Source organism: Chelonoidis abingdonii, chromosome 3 (genome assembly GCF_003597395.2).
Source record: "Chelonoidis abingdonii isolate Lonesome George chromosome 3, CheloAbing_2.0, whole genome shotgun sequence".
NCBI lineage: Eukaryota > Metazoa > Chordata > Testudines > Testudinidae > Chelonoidis > Chelonoidis abingdonii.
Genome location: NC_133771.1, coordinates 61,830,116 through 61,849,766, shown reverse-complemented (window position 1 = coordinate 61,849,766; position 19,651 = coordinate 61,830,116). Strand labels below are relative to the sequence as shown.

Sequence of the window (19,651 nt, the reverse complement as noted above, 5' to 3'; positions counted from 1 at the left end):
TGCTGTGTCCCCCTCTAGTGGCTGGTCCACATAGATGTTAACAGCTCTACTAGTTACCCTCTCAGCTCAAGCTTTTGAGATCCACGCTATGAATATAAAGGTCCTTGATTCAAACCCTACTGCTGATCCATGTGACAATTAATATGGTTCCATGTATTTTATTTTTTCAGTTCCCTTTTTTAAAAAACCTAGAAATGTACATATAATAATTACCTTAAAAGAACATTATGGTTGCAAAGTCAAGCATTCAGTATTTAGGAAATGACAGAATTACAGTTGTCCATGAAATCTTAATTCAGCTCCCTTGCGTGTGCTGTATGGTGTAGTTTAATTACATGATCATACATTCTTTGTTCTACCAGACACCTGCTTCATCCAGTGCACAGGATGGACAGTGAATGAGGCAGGAGGTAATAAGAAGAACAAGGATGTTCTATTCTGGTTAAGGTCCTAGACAGGGGCCCAGGAGATCTAGGTTTTAGCCCTGAAAGTCATAGACTTCATATGTGATGCTGGGAAAGACTATCATAATTCATACCCACAAGGGGTCAAATTAAGATTACAGAGGCAATCTTTATTCTGGCATTTCTCACCTGGTTGATTTTGCAATCTTAATATTCTTTTCATTCCCCCCCAGTGTACTCTGTTTGTGTACATATACACACACTGTAGTTGTAGTAATACAAGTGTGGTTTGCCTGCTGATTGTAGCTTGTCTAATTATATTGAATTGAAATCCCACAGGCTAGAGAAGATGTGATCCACATGCTGAAGACAGAGAAAACCAAACCTGAAGTTTTAGAGGCCCACTATGGATCAGCAGCTCCAGAGAATGTGCTGCGAGTATTGCATAGGGATGCCATCCTTGCCCAAGAAAAATCCATAGGGGAAGATGTCTATGAGAAACCCATTTCAGAGGTAATAACTTATCCAATTCCCCAAGAAAGGATGAATAGAGCGAGTCATGATGAATAGACTGCCCATTTACCTTGCTGTCATTTCACAAAGCAAGAGTCAAATGCAGTGTTCACTGCTCACGCAAATAAAAGGAATTGAAGGAAAGGTGAATATTTCCTTGTTACAAAATCACCAAAGCATGTTCCCTGTGATAATAGCATTGGCTCTGAATGCAAAAACAAAGGCCTCTCATGTTCCTTAGGGGACTTTGCCCTCCTTCCCCTGCTCCCCTACGTAGTGAACTTGAAGCAATTAAGCAAAAACAAACCTGCCCAGGATGGTGAATAGTTTAAATTCTTTTCCATTAATAGGTACAAATCTGTAGTGATAAGTGCTCTTGACAGTGTGTCTCCTGTTGAGAAGACGAGCTCACTCACATCAATGTAAAGTAATTACTCCACTGAAGTCAATCCACATGCAAAAGAAATTTCCCTCCCACCCCAATTTTCATGAGACTGGATCATTGCATCAGGTAAAGAAGTTAAGTCTAGGGACCAAATCCCACAGTCTTTGCTCAGTCCTTAGAAAGTTTGTCTTCAACAGTCATTTTGCCAATATGATGACTGTGGGCCCAGTCCTGCACCCAATGGCATCAGTCAACCTGATTCTCTATTATAACACTGATTTTATGCTGGTGTAATGCCATTGAAGTCAACGAACTTACACCAGCATTAAAATGATGTAACAGTGTGGAGAATCAGGCTCATAGGGAGCAAGATCAGGCTCTAAATTAGACCCATAGCATTTGATCCTTGGTTTGAAGTCTATGGAGCTATACCAGTGTAGAATAGGTCGGAGACTAGAAAAAGCTCCTAATATCTACAGGGTGAATCCAAAACTGAGCACAGAGCATGTTCTTAAGGTAAAAAAGGCCGTCTGTGAGATCAGTTATTAAGGTAAAGACTAGCATCCCTAGCGTTTTAGTTAATCTCTTCTAGTTTTTCTAAATACATCAGTAATATTGGTACAATAATTACAGTAATAATGGTACAATGGTTGAACAACCCACTGTATTAGATGACATCTTTTCAGAGTTTAGAGTCAGCAGAGTGATCAATCTGATTCAACATGCCTGGGTGATTGGTTATGTTTAAAAAAAATGTAGAGAAGGATCAGGACACATTGTAACACACTTATATTGTATCTGAGATCCCCTCACCATACTAAAGGTGTCCAGTGCAAATTATGAGGCTAGGTATTCATAAGAATTGGCCAAGAGATCCCCATGTTAACTCGTGCCAGCATTTGATTCATATAGGAAAAAAGTGAGTCACAGAACACCCCAAGAGTCCTAGGATGCATGCAGCCACTTTATTGCTTAGTACCAGAATAGGAATGGTGCAGCTAATGAATTCTACCCACATATCAAAAAACTAGCACTGATAACTGCCAGCCAAAAAATGTATAATATGCCACAATGTATGTACAATTTTTCAAGGACTCTCTGGGTAGAACACAGTATAATTCATATTAATTGTGTCTAGTAGAAGACAATTTAAAATACACTGCGTAATTTTAATGTGACCTCTTCTGGAATATTTGTGAGGCAAGTAAGCAGGGAAAATAGATTGTAGCATTCAGGAGGATACATTAAATATTCACTTTGAACAATGCTAAAAGAGCTTAATAAGACTCTTTTGTAATAGGTGGCAAGGGCACTGTGTCCATAGAGTCCCTTGGTTTGGGAAGGACTCTTTGTTCTTTGTAAGACTTGTACAGCAGGGAGTTTATTAGAAGATGATTGGTATAAAAATACTGCATTTACAATATTTTCTGGCTTCAAAAGGTCCATTGTCCAGATGAGAATGCAGCTGATGCCAGGCTCTCCTTTGTGAAGTTTAATGAGCACCTCAGACTCTCCTGTTTATCATCTAGAGTTGTTTCAAAAGGGCTGCAATTCTGTTCTTCTCTTTCCTTTAACCCATTACAGGGATACCATAAAATAGCCACTAGCTTGGCCACTCCTGGCTATAGGAGACATGATTCCCACAATGGGTGGGCTGAGTGTGATCAGAGCAGTACCTAGTGATATTTTTGTTGAAGGCACATAATCAGAAAGGTACTGTGTGGGTCTAGCTGAGTGGGAAGTTTGTTACAAACTGAATGAGAACTCAGATTCAACTCCCCTCTCCCCAACAAAACACTGAAGGTAGAAGTGTGAATAGCAATGTTTGGTATTGTTCTTTTTAAACATGTACCTGAAAACTAGAGTTTGAAAAATAGCTGAAATAATAATAATACAATAATAAGTAATAACAATGTAATTAATAATAAAATTAGACCAATTAAAAAAAAAAAAACCATTCCTAATAAAGTAATGAGATAAATTGTAAAAGAAGAGGAAGAGAAAAAAAGTCTAAACTGAACAGTAACCAGAAATGTATCACAAAAAGAATCCACACTGACTCTAGCTAATTTAGATTTTATTTTTCATCAATCAAATAAATGGCAGCTGCGACTATCTATGCAAGTCACAGATGTGCACCCAAATTTTCTGCTTTAGGCATGCAACTTAAGTGTCAAACTCATCTTTAGGTATCTAAATGCCCATCTAGACATTTGAATTCAGGATTTAGGTGTCTAACAAGTAACATCAGGCATCTTAATTTGTACATAGGGTCCACCATCTTTTGTCCTGATGGGTGCCCTCAGTTCCCATTGACTTCAACAGGCTTGAGGACACATTACCTGACAGGAGAGGCTGAACACCTTGTCTGTTCATTGTCTCAGACCTGCCTCCTGGGAGGCACTGAACACCCTCAATTCCTCTTGCAGTTGGTAGGAGTTGAAGGTGCTCAGCACTGTGCTGCAGGAAGCACTCAGTCCTGCAAAAGTATTATACAATGATGTCAGATTCTATTCTTCATACATCTGGGAGCTATGCAAATATTTAATATAAATATACTGTTTAAAGAAATCTTTTTTTTTTTCACAGAGCAATTACTCTGGTTCCTAACCGCTGCTTTATGTAAAACCCAAGACGTAAAATTACTAAACTGGCATTTACTAAATACAGTTTCTTTGGTTAGTTAATCAGCTGATGTCAGTGAATGAAACCTTTCAAACAGTCCATTCTCCTTTTCAACTATCCAGCTGGACAGACTGGAAGAAAAGCAGAAAGAGACATATCGACGCATGTTGGAACAGCTCCTCTTGGCCGAGAAGTGCCATCGGCGCACAGTTTATGAGCTGGAAAATGAGAAGCATAAACATACAGATTACATGAACAAGAGCGATGACTTTACCAACCTCTTGGAGCAAGAGCGTGAAAGGTGAGCACTAGAGTTACTATGTAGCATATCCTCAACATCCGGACACTTCCTCAGTTAAGAAGTGAAATGTTTTTTTATATGATACAACTATTGCCCATGCAAAGTGTTTGTAAAATGTCACTGTGATTGCATTGTACTAATGACATTGTTCACGTCCAGAGCTGGGAGATCCCTCCAGACATTTCTGTGAGTATGCACTCGAATTTTAAAATGAATTTGCTTTGGCCACACCAGTGCCAATTTGTGTTCATCTTCTGGAAACTTTTGAGTGATCCAATTTTATTCACATTGACTGAATTTTAATCTGGCATGCTGAACCCGAGGTGGTAGGTGTCCTATGGAATGGAACACTGTTTAGCACAGCAAGAGGACATGGTTTCCAAACCCACATTCTAGAACCTTGGCATGGAAGTGAGAAGAAGTTGATTGCACTCTTCATATCCAGGGCTGTGAATTCACAATTGATTGGAGAGTGTCACTTCAGGCAACGTGTGTGTCCCAGGAAGAAAATGTTTTCTAAAAATTGCCTAGTCCTGCCCATCTGCTACTGCAGACTAGTTACAGACATTCCCAGGAAGAAAGATGTCAGATTCACTGAGTAAATTATTTGTAACTTATTTCCTCAGCAAGGTTCAAGTCCATCTTTTTGAAGATGACACATAAAGCTACAAAGTATGTATGTCTTGGCTGCATTGCTGAGCTGATTGACAAACTTCAAAGAGCACAAACTCTGCTGCATTTTACCCAGTGATGTGAAATGTTGTCACCTTCACAGCATGTCAAGAACTATGTTGGCTTGTTTTTCCAGTTAAGGAGTATTACACTTATCACATTTGGTGCTTGTATATAAATTATTTTGATATATGCTGAGTATTCATGTGTGTAGGGATACATATTTATGCCTAGAGACTACACAAACAAGGGTTTGATCCAAAGCCCATTAAAGTTAATTGAAAGCTACCCATTGTCTTTAATGATCTTTGAATCAGGTCTTTAGCACTATAGAAGTACATATAATAATAAATTATTATAAGAGTGTTGCAATATTATCTTATCTGATTTACTTTCTACAAATCACCCAGCTCAGTTATTGCCATCTCACTATCCCACAATGAATTTGTGTTGTCCAAATAATACGGTTTTGTACATTGTTTTTGGAACTCTTATATAGTCATATGGCTAAAGGAGCTAGGAATTTAAGAAAAAAACCTAATATCCTGAGACTCACAATCAAATCATAAGAGTTGGCAGCACTACCAGCCCTGGAGAGTAAAGCCTCTTTTTTATCCACCGATCAGGGATGGTTTGAAAGTACCAGTGTGAGTTTCCCTGCAACCTCACTTTATCCCTATCCTAGAAAAGAACCTTCAAGGGTGAGAGGTATTTATTATGTGTACACCTGTTCACTGCCAATTGAATTGAGATCACCAGCTCAATTCATATAGGCCACGAAACAACCCTAAAGTGATAAACTATTGATCATTACTGACTTGTGCTGTTTTCTTTGGTGATCTGGAGTTGAGTTCTGTGTCCTGTTACTAATTCATTACATAAAGTTCCATCTCCATGTGCATTCTCTCAGTATCTCTGCTCCATTGTGTGCCTTCTTTTGTAAACTCCATGATTAGTGCAAAAACATCAATAAAAAGGAAATTCTGAATTTAAATATATATTGAAAGCTGATCCTTTGGGAATAGCCAAGACCATTTGCCTCAGTCACAAGGGCAAATAGATATATGGTAAGAATTGCACCTGTTGAAGCCCCTTTGATTTCTCTTGAGTGACAAGAGAAATATGATACCATAAAAATGGCCATACTGGATGAGACCAATGGGCCATGTAGCCCAGTATGCTGTCTTCCGTCAGTAGCCAATGCCAGATCACTCAAAGGCAATTAACAGAACAAAGCACCATCAAGTGACCCAATCTCTGTCATCCAGTCCCAGCATCTGACAGTCAGAGGTTTCGGGACACCCAGAGTATGAGTCTGTATCCCTGACCATCTTGGCTAATAGTCATTGATGGACCTATCCTCCATGAACTTATCTAGCTCTTTTTTGAACTCAGTTATACATTTGGCCTTCGTAACGTCCCAAGCAATAAATTCCATAGATTGACTGTGCATTGTGCAAAGTAATACTTCCTTTTGTTTTTTTTAAAACTTGCTACTTATTAATTACTTTGGGTGACCTGTGGTTCTTGTGACTTTCACCTTATTCACTTATTCTCCCTTTAGCTGTCTCTTTTCCAAGCTGAACAATCTCAACAATTTTTTAATCTCTCCTCATACAGGAGGTGTTCCATACCCTTAATCATTTTTGTTGCCCTCCTCTGTACTTTTTCCATTTCTGATATATCTTTTTTTAGATGGGGTGATCAAAACTGCATGCAGAATTCAAAGTGTGTGTGTACTATGACTTTATATAGTGGCATTATGAGTGAAGTGTGGAAATTGTTCATTAATTTAGACTTAAATGGTGTCAGCTCTTACTCTTCAGAGGACAGATCCTTTAGGATTTGAGTGCGCAAGGAATTCAGGATCCAGACTAATCTGAGTTCAAATAGCTTATTTATATATATTTAAAACTGAAGGTAACATCTTTGGAAGGACAAATTCAAAGAGAAAGATAAACTAGTAAGATGATTCATCACAAAACCCCACAGAAACTGTCAGCAAGGTCTTTTCATCAAGAGACAGGGTTTGTAACAGGAAAGAAAATTAAGCTGAGATAAGAAAAATCCATCCCCAGCTCAAGGTTCAATCCAGTCTAAGACATTGAATGGGGAGTCAACCTTCCCAAAGGCATTTTTCCTTCTCTCTTCACCCAACCATTCTTATTTTACCATCAATGTCATCTATATTATTTATATTATGGCAGTTCTTAGAAGCCCAGGCTCCACTATGCTAGGAACTGAACAAATACTCAGTCCCCTTTGTGCAAGGGAAAGCAGAAGTTGAGCTGAGGTTAAGCAGTAGTTCACATGCAGTATCTGCAGTGGTAATGGAGAGTGAAAACCTAGAGAAAGAACAATCCTGTAGAAGGTCCATTTCTTACAAGTCAGATATAATGATGATAATGCTTAGCAGTTATATGGCTCTTTACCTTTTCAAAGAACTTTACAAATCCTTCATCACTCATGCTTTATAGACTGCCTTTCAGAGACCACATGCCCCATACCATCTTGCCAAAGCTACAGGTCGCAAACACTCTAAGAACAATCAGAGGGCTCTTGGTTCTTACATCTTCCCAATCCTCATTTATAATATTTACTTTATAATGCTATAATACTTACATAGTTTAGGTATTCAATCAAAAAAAAAAAAGCACTGGGTGGAAAACATAACAGGAGTGTATAAAACATACTCATCAAGGAGAGAAAATTGTAGCAATCAGCAGCCAGTCACAAAATGACCCCTAAGGGCTGTAGCTGTTTGACTTTGCCAAACATAAAAGGCCAGCTCCAGAAAGGCATGCTGGGAAAAAAATCCCATAAGAAGGCATCTCTAGAGTAGGAAGAGTTGGAATCAGAAGTTCCAAAGGAAGATGCTCCAGAGAAAGGGTGGCCTTTGTGTTTTGTAAATATCTCTATAGTTTGTTCTTATAAAGATTGGAATACAAACCACATATTTTGTTTCCTAGTCCTGTACCTTAACCACAAGTCTATCTTTCTATCCTTACTCACTTCTATCACCATTTTCTCCACCCTCATTCTCTCCTTCAGTTCAGTTCTGTACTTCTTTATCCTCTACTGTTAAACAAAGTTCACTAATTGTCTGTTCTTGTTTCAATGTCTCCATCAATGAGATATATTATTAGATATAATTAATCCTGTTTGCAGTCTGTGCTGTCTTTCAGGAGGATGCCTGGTGGCCTGCTAAATTCACCAGTATCTGTTAGGTACAGCTGATACCATTCCATTCAGCCAACTATCCAGGCCTTGCACTTCCATTGGCACCCTTCATTCCTCTCACATATTAGCTATATTCAGGCCTATTCCCAAGCCACTTCCCTCACAATCTCCTTACCTTCTGTTTAGTCTCCTTCTGTTGTCCTCTCCTACTGCAAAGCCTTTAGCCTATCCAAGCTCCTTAGCCTTGTGGTATTGTCTTGTCTTCCCATTCATGCTCAGCACCCTGTCACTCATCTCTTCTTCCTCACTCCTACTTGGTGGTTTTGGGTAGGGAAGTAGGGTAGTCTTCATTCCTCTCCCACCTTCTCAGGGTTAATAGGATGATTAGTACAAAATGGCCACTCACACCACACTGTGCCTTCCTGGAGATGAGGTGCCAGGTGAGAGCCAGACCTTCTTCATTCATGAAGTTTTCTGTGGATGTGGGATTCTAGGCATCCCCTTTCCTGTAGCCAGAGAAGGGAACAGTCATCTCTCCAGCTAAATCATGGCTGAAGTCTTCATATAGTTGTAAATATTTCTGCACATTGTATATGGCCACATAAGTGAGCAGACTGCCAGTCCCTCCAGCCCAAGGTTAGAGGAAAATGCCTAGTACTATCTGCAGAAAATTAAATAGGTGGGAAGAACAGTAACCTGTGTCTGGCACCCTAACTACCCTAAAGTCCCAGTGTGGAGTAGAACAGCAGTCTAAGGCTCCCTAGAGAGCCTGGGAAGAAAGGAGAGGGCTGAAAGCCACCAGGCCCACTTTTCAAAGACATCAATGGTAAGTGGGATCCAGAAGGAACAGGAATGGCTAGGGATGGGCAAAATGAGGTCTAGTTGGAGTTGGCATGGGGTCTTGGATAGAATTGGCCACTGTAGAAAGGAAAGGCTGGTGTAGCAGCTGCAAGGTTGCAATTGATCCTTTCAGCACAGTCCCACAATGATCTTCCCCATCCTTCAGTCACAGCTTTGACAGCTGAGAGCACTGGCTCTGTCACCTGTCAGGCTGGCTATATTCAAGCATGAGAGCAGCTGGGGCCATTCTTGGCTCTGTCCATTCACCCATAAACCTCTCCTCAGGGCAGGGCTTAGTGTAGCCAAGATAGAGGGCTTGTTGCCCTCAGCTCTGCTTAGTCCCAACCCTCAGATAGCAAAGAAGGATATAAAAATATAATGAAAACTATAACTTTATTACAAACTTTAAACTCTTTCTTTGGTCCCCTGGAGATTCACTTGGAAAACAAAAGACAAAAATCAAAGATTAGTTAACAGACAAATGCAGGCACACCCTTCAGTACACTTTACTGGGGAGTGCCACTGCTGTCCATCCACTGCCTCAGCATTTCCCATGCTCCTGAGATCGAATATAGGAAGAGGTCATTAGCTAAAATGCAGGGTTAGGCTATTGATGTCACCCAATCCCATTATTCTTTTGTAACTCCCCATAGCGTCTCAGCACCCATTCATTGCCTCACTGTCCCCTCAAGGAATGGTTCGTATCCTGGAAGTCCTACTGCACTGTGAAGGGGGGGAGGGGCAGGAGAAACTAGATATGCTAAATGGAGGGTGCCCTATAGAGATGACCTCCTTTCAGATCCTAGGTTGGATCACTCCCATTTCTCTACTCAGGACAGAAGAAAGCCATTAGTTCAGCTACAAAAGAAAGCAAAAGACCAGGAAAATACTAATTGAAAAAACATTAATGGCAAAACTGAAATGAATAATACTACTGAATAAATGAATGAAAAGAATACAGTCCAGTCCCTCACTTCTGCAGGCATCACCACTAATAGACAGTGATGTTTCTCATAATACAGCTTGTGCCTCTAGGTCCACTCCAGAGTCAGTCTGGCAGTGGCTCAGGGGTGATTGGTGATGATCTACAGGTGTGAGCATGGTCCCAGCTCCTTGGGAGCTGGCTTAGGCATTATGGGATCAGTGAAACAAATCCCAGAACCTGCAATGCTTGTAGGGAGCACTGTGTGCACCTAAAGCAGGATGGCTAGGGTGGAAGCACTGCACCATTGCAAACTTACACTGATTCAGTCACAATGCTGCAGGTTGCAATAGCGCAGTCCTCAAAAATAGATACAGTCACAGAGAATGCCTGATTCCATTGTGCAGTTTCCCTCAGTGGGAGAGCTCCTCTGGACTTATGAAGTTGTCAACCTCACAGGTAAAACCCATGAGAGGAGGAGACCGGGTTTTCTTGGCAAGAGGAGCAAGCTTTTGGAAAGCATTACCAGCTGAGATTAGCACAACCACAACCTCATAGCCTTCAGAATGAAAGGTAAAACTCACTCCTTTGCTTGGTTTTCATACAATCACAACTAACAACATCATAGAAGAGAAAAGGTGGAAGATGAGGAGAAAGAGCTGAAGACAAGAAGGAAGAACAAGAAGGAGTGTAATCGAAGAGGGAGCTGAGAGAGATGGAAGGAAGAAAGAAAACCTACACAAACAAAAAATTCACCCCAACTATCTAGAGGCACATAGAGAAAATAAATTAGGCCACTGGCTGTTTGTATTCTTGATTTTTTAACCATTTGGGAGGCTCTGAGGCCCAGATCCTTGAAGGTATTTAGTCCACTAGTTCTCATTGATTCAAATGAGAGTTAGGCACCTGAATGCCTTTGATCTAGGCCTGAGAATAGAGATACTACAATGCTGGATGTTGTTTAAAACTAGACTATAGATTGGCTTTAGAGATGGGCCTGAGCCTGAATGTTCAGGTTCAGATCTGAATCTGTAAAGCTCAGAGAGATTTGTGGCAGGTGATGTTGTTCAGATTCATTTTGCAGAAATAGATCTGAGTGAACATGCTTGGATTAAGATCTGAATTACTCCAAAATATAAAAGGGTTTGGATCTGGTGAAACACTAGGAGGGTGGTGAAGCACTGGAATGGGTTACCTAAGGAGGTGGTGGAATCTCCATACTTAGAGGTTTTTAAGGTCAGTCTTGACAAGCCCTGGCTGGGATGATTTAGTTGGGTTTGGTCCCGCTTTGAGAAGGAGGCTGAACTAGATGACCTCCTGAGGTCTCTTCCAACCCAATCTTCCATGAAACCCTTCTCTCATTTATTTTTCAGTTTCTAACATGCACCTAATATTGTTGTCCCTGGGTGCAACCAATGCAAACAACACACTATTAGTATTAGCAAATATTAACTAAAGAGTAAGCTCTCCACACAGAGTATAGAGTATTAGCATCCCCCTCTGCACTTCCTAGGCAAAAGAATGAATAAATAGGTGAGTGAGAGAGAGAGAGAGTGTAACACAATTAACAATTCTAACACCCTGGGCCTGATTCTCCACTGATTTGAACCTATGCAAAGTGAGGGTAAAAATTGACCAAATCCTAATTCTCCATTCATTTATGCCAGCAGCAGAGTTTTACAAGCACTCTGACTGCACATGGTGCAAGGCCATGGAGATGTAGGCCCCTGACAGGTTGAGGTTATATCCATATAATAAAGTGCACAAGTATACAGTTAAGTTATAACTTCTGTTCACTTGCTCACACATCTGTGACCCTTGAGCAGCTTCAAATAGCTGCTATTTCAATGTCTTAAAAATTAACCTACCAGAAAACTGTCCACTTTCTCTTCCAGGGTGGTCTAATTTCCCTCATCACCCGCCCCACCCAAAAAAAAAAAAATTACATCTGCCCAAGGCCCCGGACACACACAGTTCAGTCCTACACCAGTGGCAGGTTTTCCATACATAAAACTGTCACAACTTTAAAGTCTGTTATCTAATGATCCCGCGGGGCTAGAAATGGGCACAATGGAATGGAGAGATCTTCAATGAAACTGCTCTTGTTACAAGTCCTGGAGAGGCCTGAGAGATTGGACATAAAACCCTGATAATTTTAGCCCCAGAAAATCTATTTTCCATCAGTGGTGGAAGTGTTTACATTTATTGGTTTCAATTTTATCTCCCTGTAATCCTGCTTTGGTTGGACTCATAAGGGCATATCCATCTCCCATTGAAGTCAGCAGCATTGATGTTAATGATTCAGGATCAGGCCCAAGCCCATAGTCTTGCAGAAGAATACAAGAAATAGCCCTGAAAGCCCTCTAAAACATTCCTAAGATAGCTTTTTCTGTAATATACATGGCATATATTTTACAGAATAAATGATGGAGTGGGATGGCATGCGGATTTTACTGGAATGTAGTTGGGATGATCTGCATAACTCACTCATGGCTTTGACACTTGGGAGTAACATGACCATCACAAAACCATGCTGATAAAACTCTTATAACACAAAACATACCATGTCTTCTCTATCGGTCAATATAGAAAACCAATATTTCAGCCTAACAGAACTAATGTATGTATGTATATATAAATTATACACACACACACACACATGTTTTTGCTAGACTTCATTAAAGTGATAAAGATTTGAATTGCCTGTTTGCATTGCTCATTGTAGCCTCAAATTGCACTCTGCAGCTAATAGGACAATGTTCTAAGTACAAAGAAGCATTTAGCATTTTCCTCCAAGACAGGGTTGAGAATTCATTCTGTATTTCTTAAGCAATGCCCAGCTAAATCTGGTTTTAGTTAAACCCTCTTTTTGAAGTACATGACCATAATTAGATCTGCACAGAGGAGACAGCAGGATTCTGACCCCAGATCATTCTTCTACAAAGTTTTCTTTCACTCTTCATGCAAAATTGTCTCCTCTCCTCCTCCCCCAGAGCAGCACCCCCAGCAAGGAATGTATTGGCAAGTTTCTCAGCGGTCTGTGATAATACATTCCTCTCTGCTTTAGTCATCCTGGCATCAAGATACTCCTGGCTGCTCTTCTGGTGATGTAATGCTGGGCCCACATCACCTGCAAAGAAAATTGATCTGCAAGTAATAAAAAGCACAACCGTCTTGAAACAAAAACGGGAGTATCGATGTTACCAGATTCCAAACTCCTTTTTTTTCCTGCTTTTGTTATTAAAGTTTCTCTTCTCCCTTATCCCATGAGAAGCCAGCACCAAGCCCTTTCTTTATTAAAATTTTCAATTGTTTCATTTTATTTAAGTATAGCTGAGACAGCCAAGGGGGTACTAGTAGGGGCTAGAGTTCTGAGATTGTTGTAGAGTTTTACCTGTGATCCCCTTCAGATCTGTAGATTCTTTTGATTTTTATAGCACTAGTAAAATAAAGAAAAGACCACAGTATCAATCAGCCAGTGACCGATCTACAGCGTAGTCTAACCAAACAAATATAGGTCATTTTGAAATGTTCACTATTAATGAATCTCTCAGACTTAACATTTAAGGCCAAATACTGAGTGTAATGCCATGCAGTGACTTCAGAGGGGTGACGGAGGGTATAAAATAGCACAGAATTTGGCCTTTAATTAGATAATGTGTTTTTTCTTTTAAATTCTGGAAACTTTCACGGTTAGAGATTTGCATCCATACATCCAAGACTTCTCAGCCATCTTCTTATTCTGACTGAGTTTTCTCATTTATTTGTTTTTCTGACCTGCTTTCCAAATCATGAGCCTGAAGGAAAAAGCCAGCACAGTAGGAATCCACAGAATGGCCTACAGTTGTTACTCAGCTTACCATTATGTTATTGGCAACAGTAACTCGCTGAGTTGGTCTGTTCTGACTTTTCAGTAATTGCATCTATAAACTGAATTTTGTATTAATTAATTAAAAAGCTGACAATGAGAAGGGCAAGTTTTACAATCATTAAACAGCTTTCATCCCATTCCTTTAGCTTGACGTAAGTATCTGTATACTTCAGAAAGATTAGTTTTTCTCTCAATATGATAACATTTTAGGATTGCGGATTAAGTAGTTCAAGTTTAATGATAGTCTATTATGAAAACACCTGACAGTAACAAATGCGACTTCCAAACCGTTAAATAAATCAAAAGATCCTGAGGTCCCTCATTCTTCAAGTTCTATTTTACAGTTTCAGTTGACCTTTAAGATAATAACTGGAACGTGATTTTTGTGAGGCATATATTTTAGCTGAGTTGTAAAGCTTGTGATCCTGATCTCAGATTTAAACAGGACTGTTCCACAAATGTTAAAATAATGAGAAAACATAAAGCTACATCTAGCTGCACAAAAACAATGAGAAAATATTGTGAGGCCAATATGATGTGCTATTTGCCATGAGTTTGGGGTAATCCAAATCCCTATCTTCATGCTTGGATATTCTTTAAAACTGTCAGATCTTCTAGTCATTACTGGGAGCATATAAAATAGCATCAAAATGTGGTATTTCAGCTACTCTTCCAACTGCAGATTATTTCTAAATCCGAATCAACTTTATAGGCCTTCAGAGAAAATTGTTATGCAGAAGAGATCTGTTGCATTATTTCTGGACAAGTTTACTGCATCTGCATCACTCTAAATACGCCATGAGTCAGGTGGGGGAGGGAAGTTACTCAACTCAAGCTCCACTCACAATCTCAAGCTCCACCCAGAGTGAAATAACTAGCAATATTGACATTAAAATTGGCATAGGTGTCTTTCATGATTATCACATAATTGAAACAAATCTGTTCATTAACAGCTCTATTAGTCATGTTTTCAAGCTGTCTACCAGCCCAGGAAAACTTAGCTGAATCAGGATCACATTTAGAAAGTTTTTTTCTCAAACAGACAGGCTAGAAGCACAATTTCAATGGAAGTGGCAGGTGCTCAGCACTGCTAACATATTACTTATGCACCACTTATTAATGTGGTGCATTATGGATTTAGGTGTTAGTACCTGAAGAAGAGCTGTGTGTAAACTCAAAAGCTTGTCTCTCTCACCAGCGGAAGTTAGTCCAATAAAAGACTTTGTCTCTCTGACTTTAGGCTCTGCAGTTCGAACAGGTTGATTTTAATTTTGCATTCAAAAACCTTGCAGACTGATGGAACTATAAGAAAAATACTGGTATTGCATATCAGTTCAAGTAGTGTCGTGAAAAGACCTTAAAAATATTTTCAATCTGTTCTCTATAGTCAAAAGTTAACAATGAGCCTCCACTATGAATATATCTTTCAAACAGTTTAGATAAGTAGCTGCCCCCTACCTGGCAGGCCAAGGACCCCTGAACCATTTTGTGTCCATTACACTAGCATCTGAGCTCCTAGCTGCAAGCTCATGCAGGAAGTTGTAATTTAGACCTGAGTGCACAACTAATCCATAAATGTATTAGTCTGATTAGTGGTCTCACATACACGAGTTTACATTGGTGCTACTCCTTTGATGACATTGGAGCTACCCAAGATTTACACTGGTGTAACTCTAATCTGAATCTGAATAATAACTTTTTTAAAAGTATATAAATAAGCTGTTTCCTAATTGCAGTTTGTACTTTTAGTCTCTGAATAAAAGTTAGCTCTCTAGCAAAGTAACTTGCAGACCATATTTGTTCTGCTTGTGACCATATTAATTTTAGATCATTTCTGTGCCCAAATACTGTATACTTATTTTTATAACAGTCAGCCACTCTTGCACATTGCAGATGAACTGGTGATTTTTAGGTTCTTAGCTTTTCAGGAAAGGGACTTTGCACCATTCATACTTATGGCACTGTATACATATAAAAACAATAGCAATATACAAGCTAATGGAATTTGTAGTAGTCAACAGTGGGGCAAACAGATTCAAAATTTGAGGGGGATGTGGGTGAAGATGCATGAACCTTGCAGCTATTCAAAGGAAAGACAAACCAAATAGTACAAAGTTGTGGGGGAGAAGGTCTCTCAACACTTCCAGTGTCTGTACCTATGGAAGTCAAGAGAAGTTGCATATGTGAAGGAAAATTTGTCACACTACATACTAGAAATATCATAAAATACAGATGGAAGTACAGAGAAGCCGTTTTCTTCCACAGCCACCTATAAACATGCTAGCACAGACACAGAAGACAGCTATCACTTGGGAAGTTTACTAATTTTAGCCAAGAAGCAGTAGAAAAACTGGCTGTTGATACCAATACACATTTTATCCATGTAACCTACTCTTCCTAGATTCATTATACTGAACAAATAAAGGGACAGAAAGTATTAGAGATGCTGTGGTGGAGGTTTTGATGTAATGGACAACTGTTTTCTCTTTTGCATTCCAGGAAAAATCCACAGACAGTGAAATGAACTTTGATGAAAATACCTTTCCTGCCTTTCCTACTGACAGTTGTGACATGGTGTATTAGGTTGTGGTGACAGTCAGGATTACTCAGTGTTGAAGTTATTAAAATCTATTAGTCTTACCTGGGATCAGAAGCAGCCACTGATTTATGTTGCACAGTTCTTGAAAATTCATTTTTGCTAAATTATGTAGAAAGCCATTCTTTGGAAAGTTTGCTTAAAAAAAAAGCCTCAGTAAATAAAGCCATGTATTTCTGTTATGGTACCCTAAGAAATATCTTTGAACGAGTTAATATAAACTCATTGTATAGGCAAATAACATTATAAATGGCTAAGATTAAAATGTAAAGGTGAAATGACCATTTCAAAAAGTAGAAAAATAATTTCTAAAACGAAGGGCTTGATATTAGACTATTGAAGCCAATGGGAATGTTATTAATGACTTCAGTGAAGGTGGGATCTACCCCAGAAATTGCACTCCAATTGCACATTAGCAATTGTTCTACTATTAGGAAAATTCTATTTTTTATTTTTTATTTTTTTGGCCTCACTTCTTTGCACACAGGTGATTTTCACTGTTCTCCTAAATCTTAGATCTTTCTTATGCCATTGTACACAGCTACATGAGTTACTATGGTTTCCTAAGTCAAGAGTCTCAACTTTTACTTTAGAGAGTTTTCTGTTCATGGCCCTCATCTCTGTTACACTGTTCACCAGAAAGTCAGGTCCGTCCCTCTCCCAGAACTTCTGTCACTCTGACTTTTTGGATTAATTGGCGCAAAACAGCAATTTCTGCTGTGTTTTGCCCTCATTTTTGTGTGTTTCGCCCTCTCCTTTTATTTGCCTTTCTAGACTGATGTATCAAATGAAAGACAATGACTAAGCTGACAATTATTATTAGGCTTAGAATGCAGGAGTTTCTGTCCACTAGCCCCGTAATTGGTTCACTAGATTTATAGACTCATAGAATTTAAGGCCAGAAGGGATCACCGTGATCATCTGGCCTGACTGCCTGCACATTACAGGCCACAGACCCTCATCCACTCACTCCTGCAATAGGCCCATAACCTCTGGCAGAGTTACTGGAAGTTCTCAACACTTGATTTAAAGACATCAAGTTACAGAAAATCCACCATTTACTCTAACTCAAACCAGTAAGTGACCCATGCCCCACGCTGCAGAGGAAAGCAAACCCCCACTCCCATCCAGAAATCTCTGCCAATCTGATCTGGGAGAAAATTCCTTACCGATCCCAAATATGGCGATCAATTAGACCCTGAGCATGTGGGCAAGACCCACCAGCCAGACACCTGGGAAAGAATTCTCTGTAGTCACTTAGAGCCCTCCCCATCTAGTGCTCCATTTCCAGCCATTGGAGATATTTGCTATTAGCAGTTGCAGATGGGCCATATACCATTGTAGGCAATCTCATCATACCATCCCCTCTCTAAACTTATCAAGCTCAGTCTTAAACCCAGTTAGGTTTTTTACCTCCACTATTTCCCCTGGAAGACTGTTCCAGAACTTCACTCCTCTGATGATTGGAAACTTTTGTCTAATATCAAGCCTAAATCTATGATTGGCCAGTTGACATTCATCTGTTCTTGTGCCTACATTGGCCCTTACCTTAAATAACTCCTCTCCTTCCCCAGTGTTTGTCCCTCTAATGTATTTATAGAAAGCAATCATATCTCCCCTCATTCTTCATTTTGTTAGGCTAAACAAATCAGGCTCCTTACATCTCTTCTCATAAGGTAGGTTCTCCATTCCTCTGATCATCCTAGTAGCCTTTCTCTGCATCTGTTCCAGTTTGAATCCATCTTTCTTAAAGAGACCAGAACTGCACACAGTATTCCAGGTGAGGTCTCACGATTGGTGCTGACTCCATGGATTCTCTGGGGCTGGAGCACCCATGAAAAAAAACAGTGGGTGCTCCACCCACTGGCAGCCCCATGGATCAGCTCCTCCCCCTCCCACCTGCCGGTTCAACAGTGTGCAGGAGGTGCTTGGGAGGAGAAGGGGAAGGAAAAGGCAGGGAGAGGGGGCAGAATGGGGTGGGAAGGTGGGGCAGAGCAGGTGTGGGAAGAAGTGGAGCAAGGGGGCAGGTTTGGGGGAAGAGGTGGAGCACTCCTCGCAAACTCAGAAAGTCAGCACCTCTGGGTCTCACCATGCCTTGTATAATGGTAATAACACTTCACTATGTCTACTGGAAATGCCTTGTCTAATGCATCTTAGGGTTGCATTAGCCTTTTTCACTGCCACATCACACTGGCAGCTCATAGTCATCCTGTGATCCATACATGCTACTTCTAGGCAGCATTATAAGAAAGAACAGCAGCTGGAAACAAGGTCAGCAGAATTAAAACCAGCATAATGGGGGAAAGGAAGGGGTCTGAGAGAAAAGGATGGCAGGAATAAAAGGAGGATCAGTTTAGGACAAATGATACCAGAAACAAAGAGGAGCTGAACATGGAAGATGATTGCAAGTGGAAGATTTGCAAAGGAAGAAAGGGCAACGAGAGGAGCTAGGTATAAAGTAGTCAGAGAGAAGAATGTGGTAGGGCTTGTGCAGGTGGAAGAATGGAAGGAAGGGGAGAGGTGAAGAGATGTTAGGTCAAAGATGAGGATGGAGTAAGAAGCCCTGAGATTTGGCTGTGAAGACTTATTAGAGACTTTAGTGATAACAGTTTCAGTAGACTAGAAAAAGTAGAAGGGATTCATGATTGGCTTGGACAAAAGAAACTCAAGGCAACAGTTGTAAATGGTTCATTCAGTGTTGATGAGTTTAGAGGTGAAGGGAAGAAGGGAAATGGGGCTGATGTTGGAGAGCTGGGGAGGTTTCATGGAGCTTTATAAAAGCAGGTAAGAACTTAAAGAACTTAGTCTATATAGGACACTATGGTTCTGGAGTGAGGGGCTGTGAGAATTATTGATGATGATGATTTACTATTTATATTATGGGTTGTGCCTACGAGCCCCAGTGATGGACAGGGCCCCTCGGCCCGTGCCGCTTCCCACAGCCCCATTGGCCTTGAATGGCGAACTGAGGCCAGTGGGAGCTGCGATCGGCCAAACCTGTGGTTGCTGCAGGTAAACAAACCGTCCCTGGCCCACCAGTGGATTTCCCTGATGGGCTGCATGCCAAAGGTTGTCCATCCCTGAGCTATACAAACACAAATCAAAAAGACCCAAATACTGAGACCCTGAATCAATTGTTTTTAAACAGTGTTCAGGATGTTCAGGATTGATTAGCATGATCAGAGTCAGAGAAGAGGAATTGCTTGAAAAGGGGGTGGGAGTGGAATTGGGGATTTTTAAGGATGACCTTGAAGAAAGAAAGAGATGGTGCTGGATGGAATGGGAAGGAAGACTGGTCCAGCCACAAAAAGCTTGTAATTGGTCCAGCATGCTACCGCCAGT

At 40.3% G+C, this 19,651-nt stretch overlaps 1 protein-coding gene across 3 annotated transcripts in view; it reads left to right on the top strand.

Moving 5' to 3' along the window:
* Positions 1–19,651, top strand: part of FILIP1 (filamin A interacting protein 1) — a 148,944-nt gene that overhangs the window by 84,346 nt on the left and 44,947 nt on the right. For all 3 annotated transcript variants that reach the window (XM_032788161.2, XM_032788160.2, XM_075063811.1), the window contains exons 3-4: positions 744–917; positions 4,050–4,228. In XM_032788161.2, coding sequence (XP_032644052.1) covers positions 744–917; positions 4,050–4,228 — 353 coding nt within the window. The remainder of the gene's footprint in view (positions 1–743; positions 918–4,049; positions 4,229–19,651) is intronic.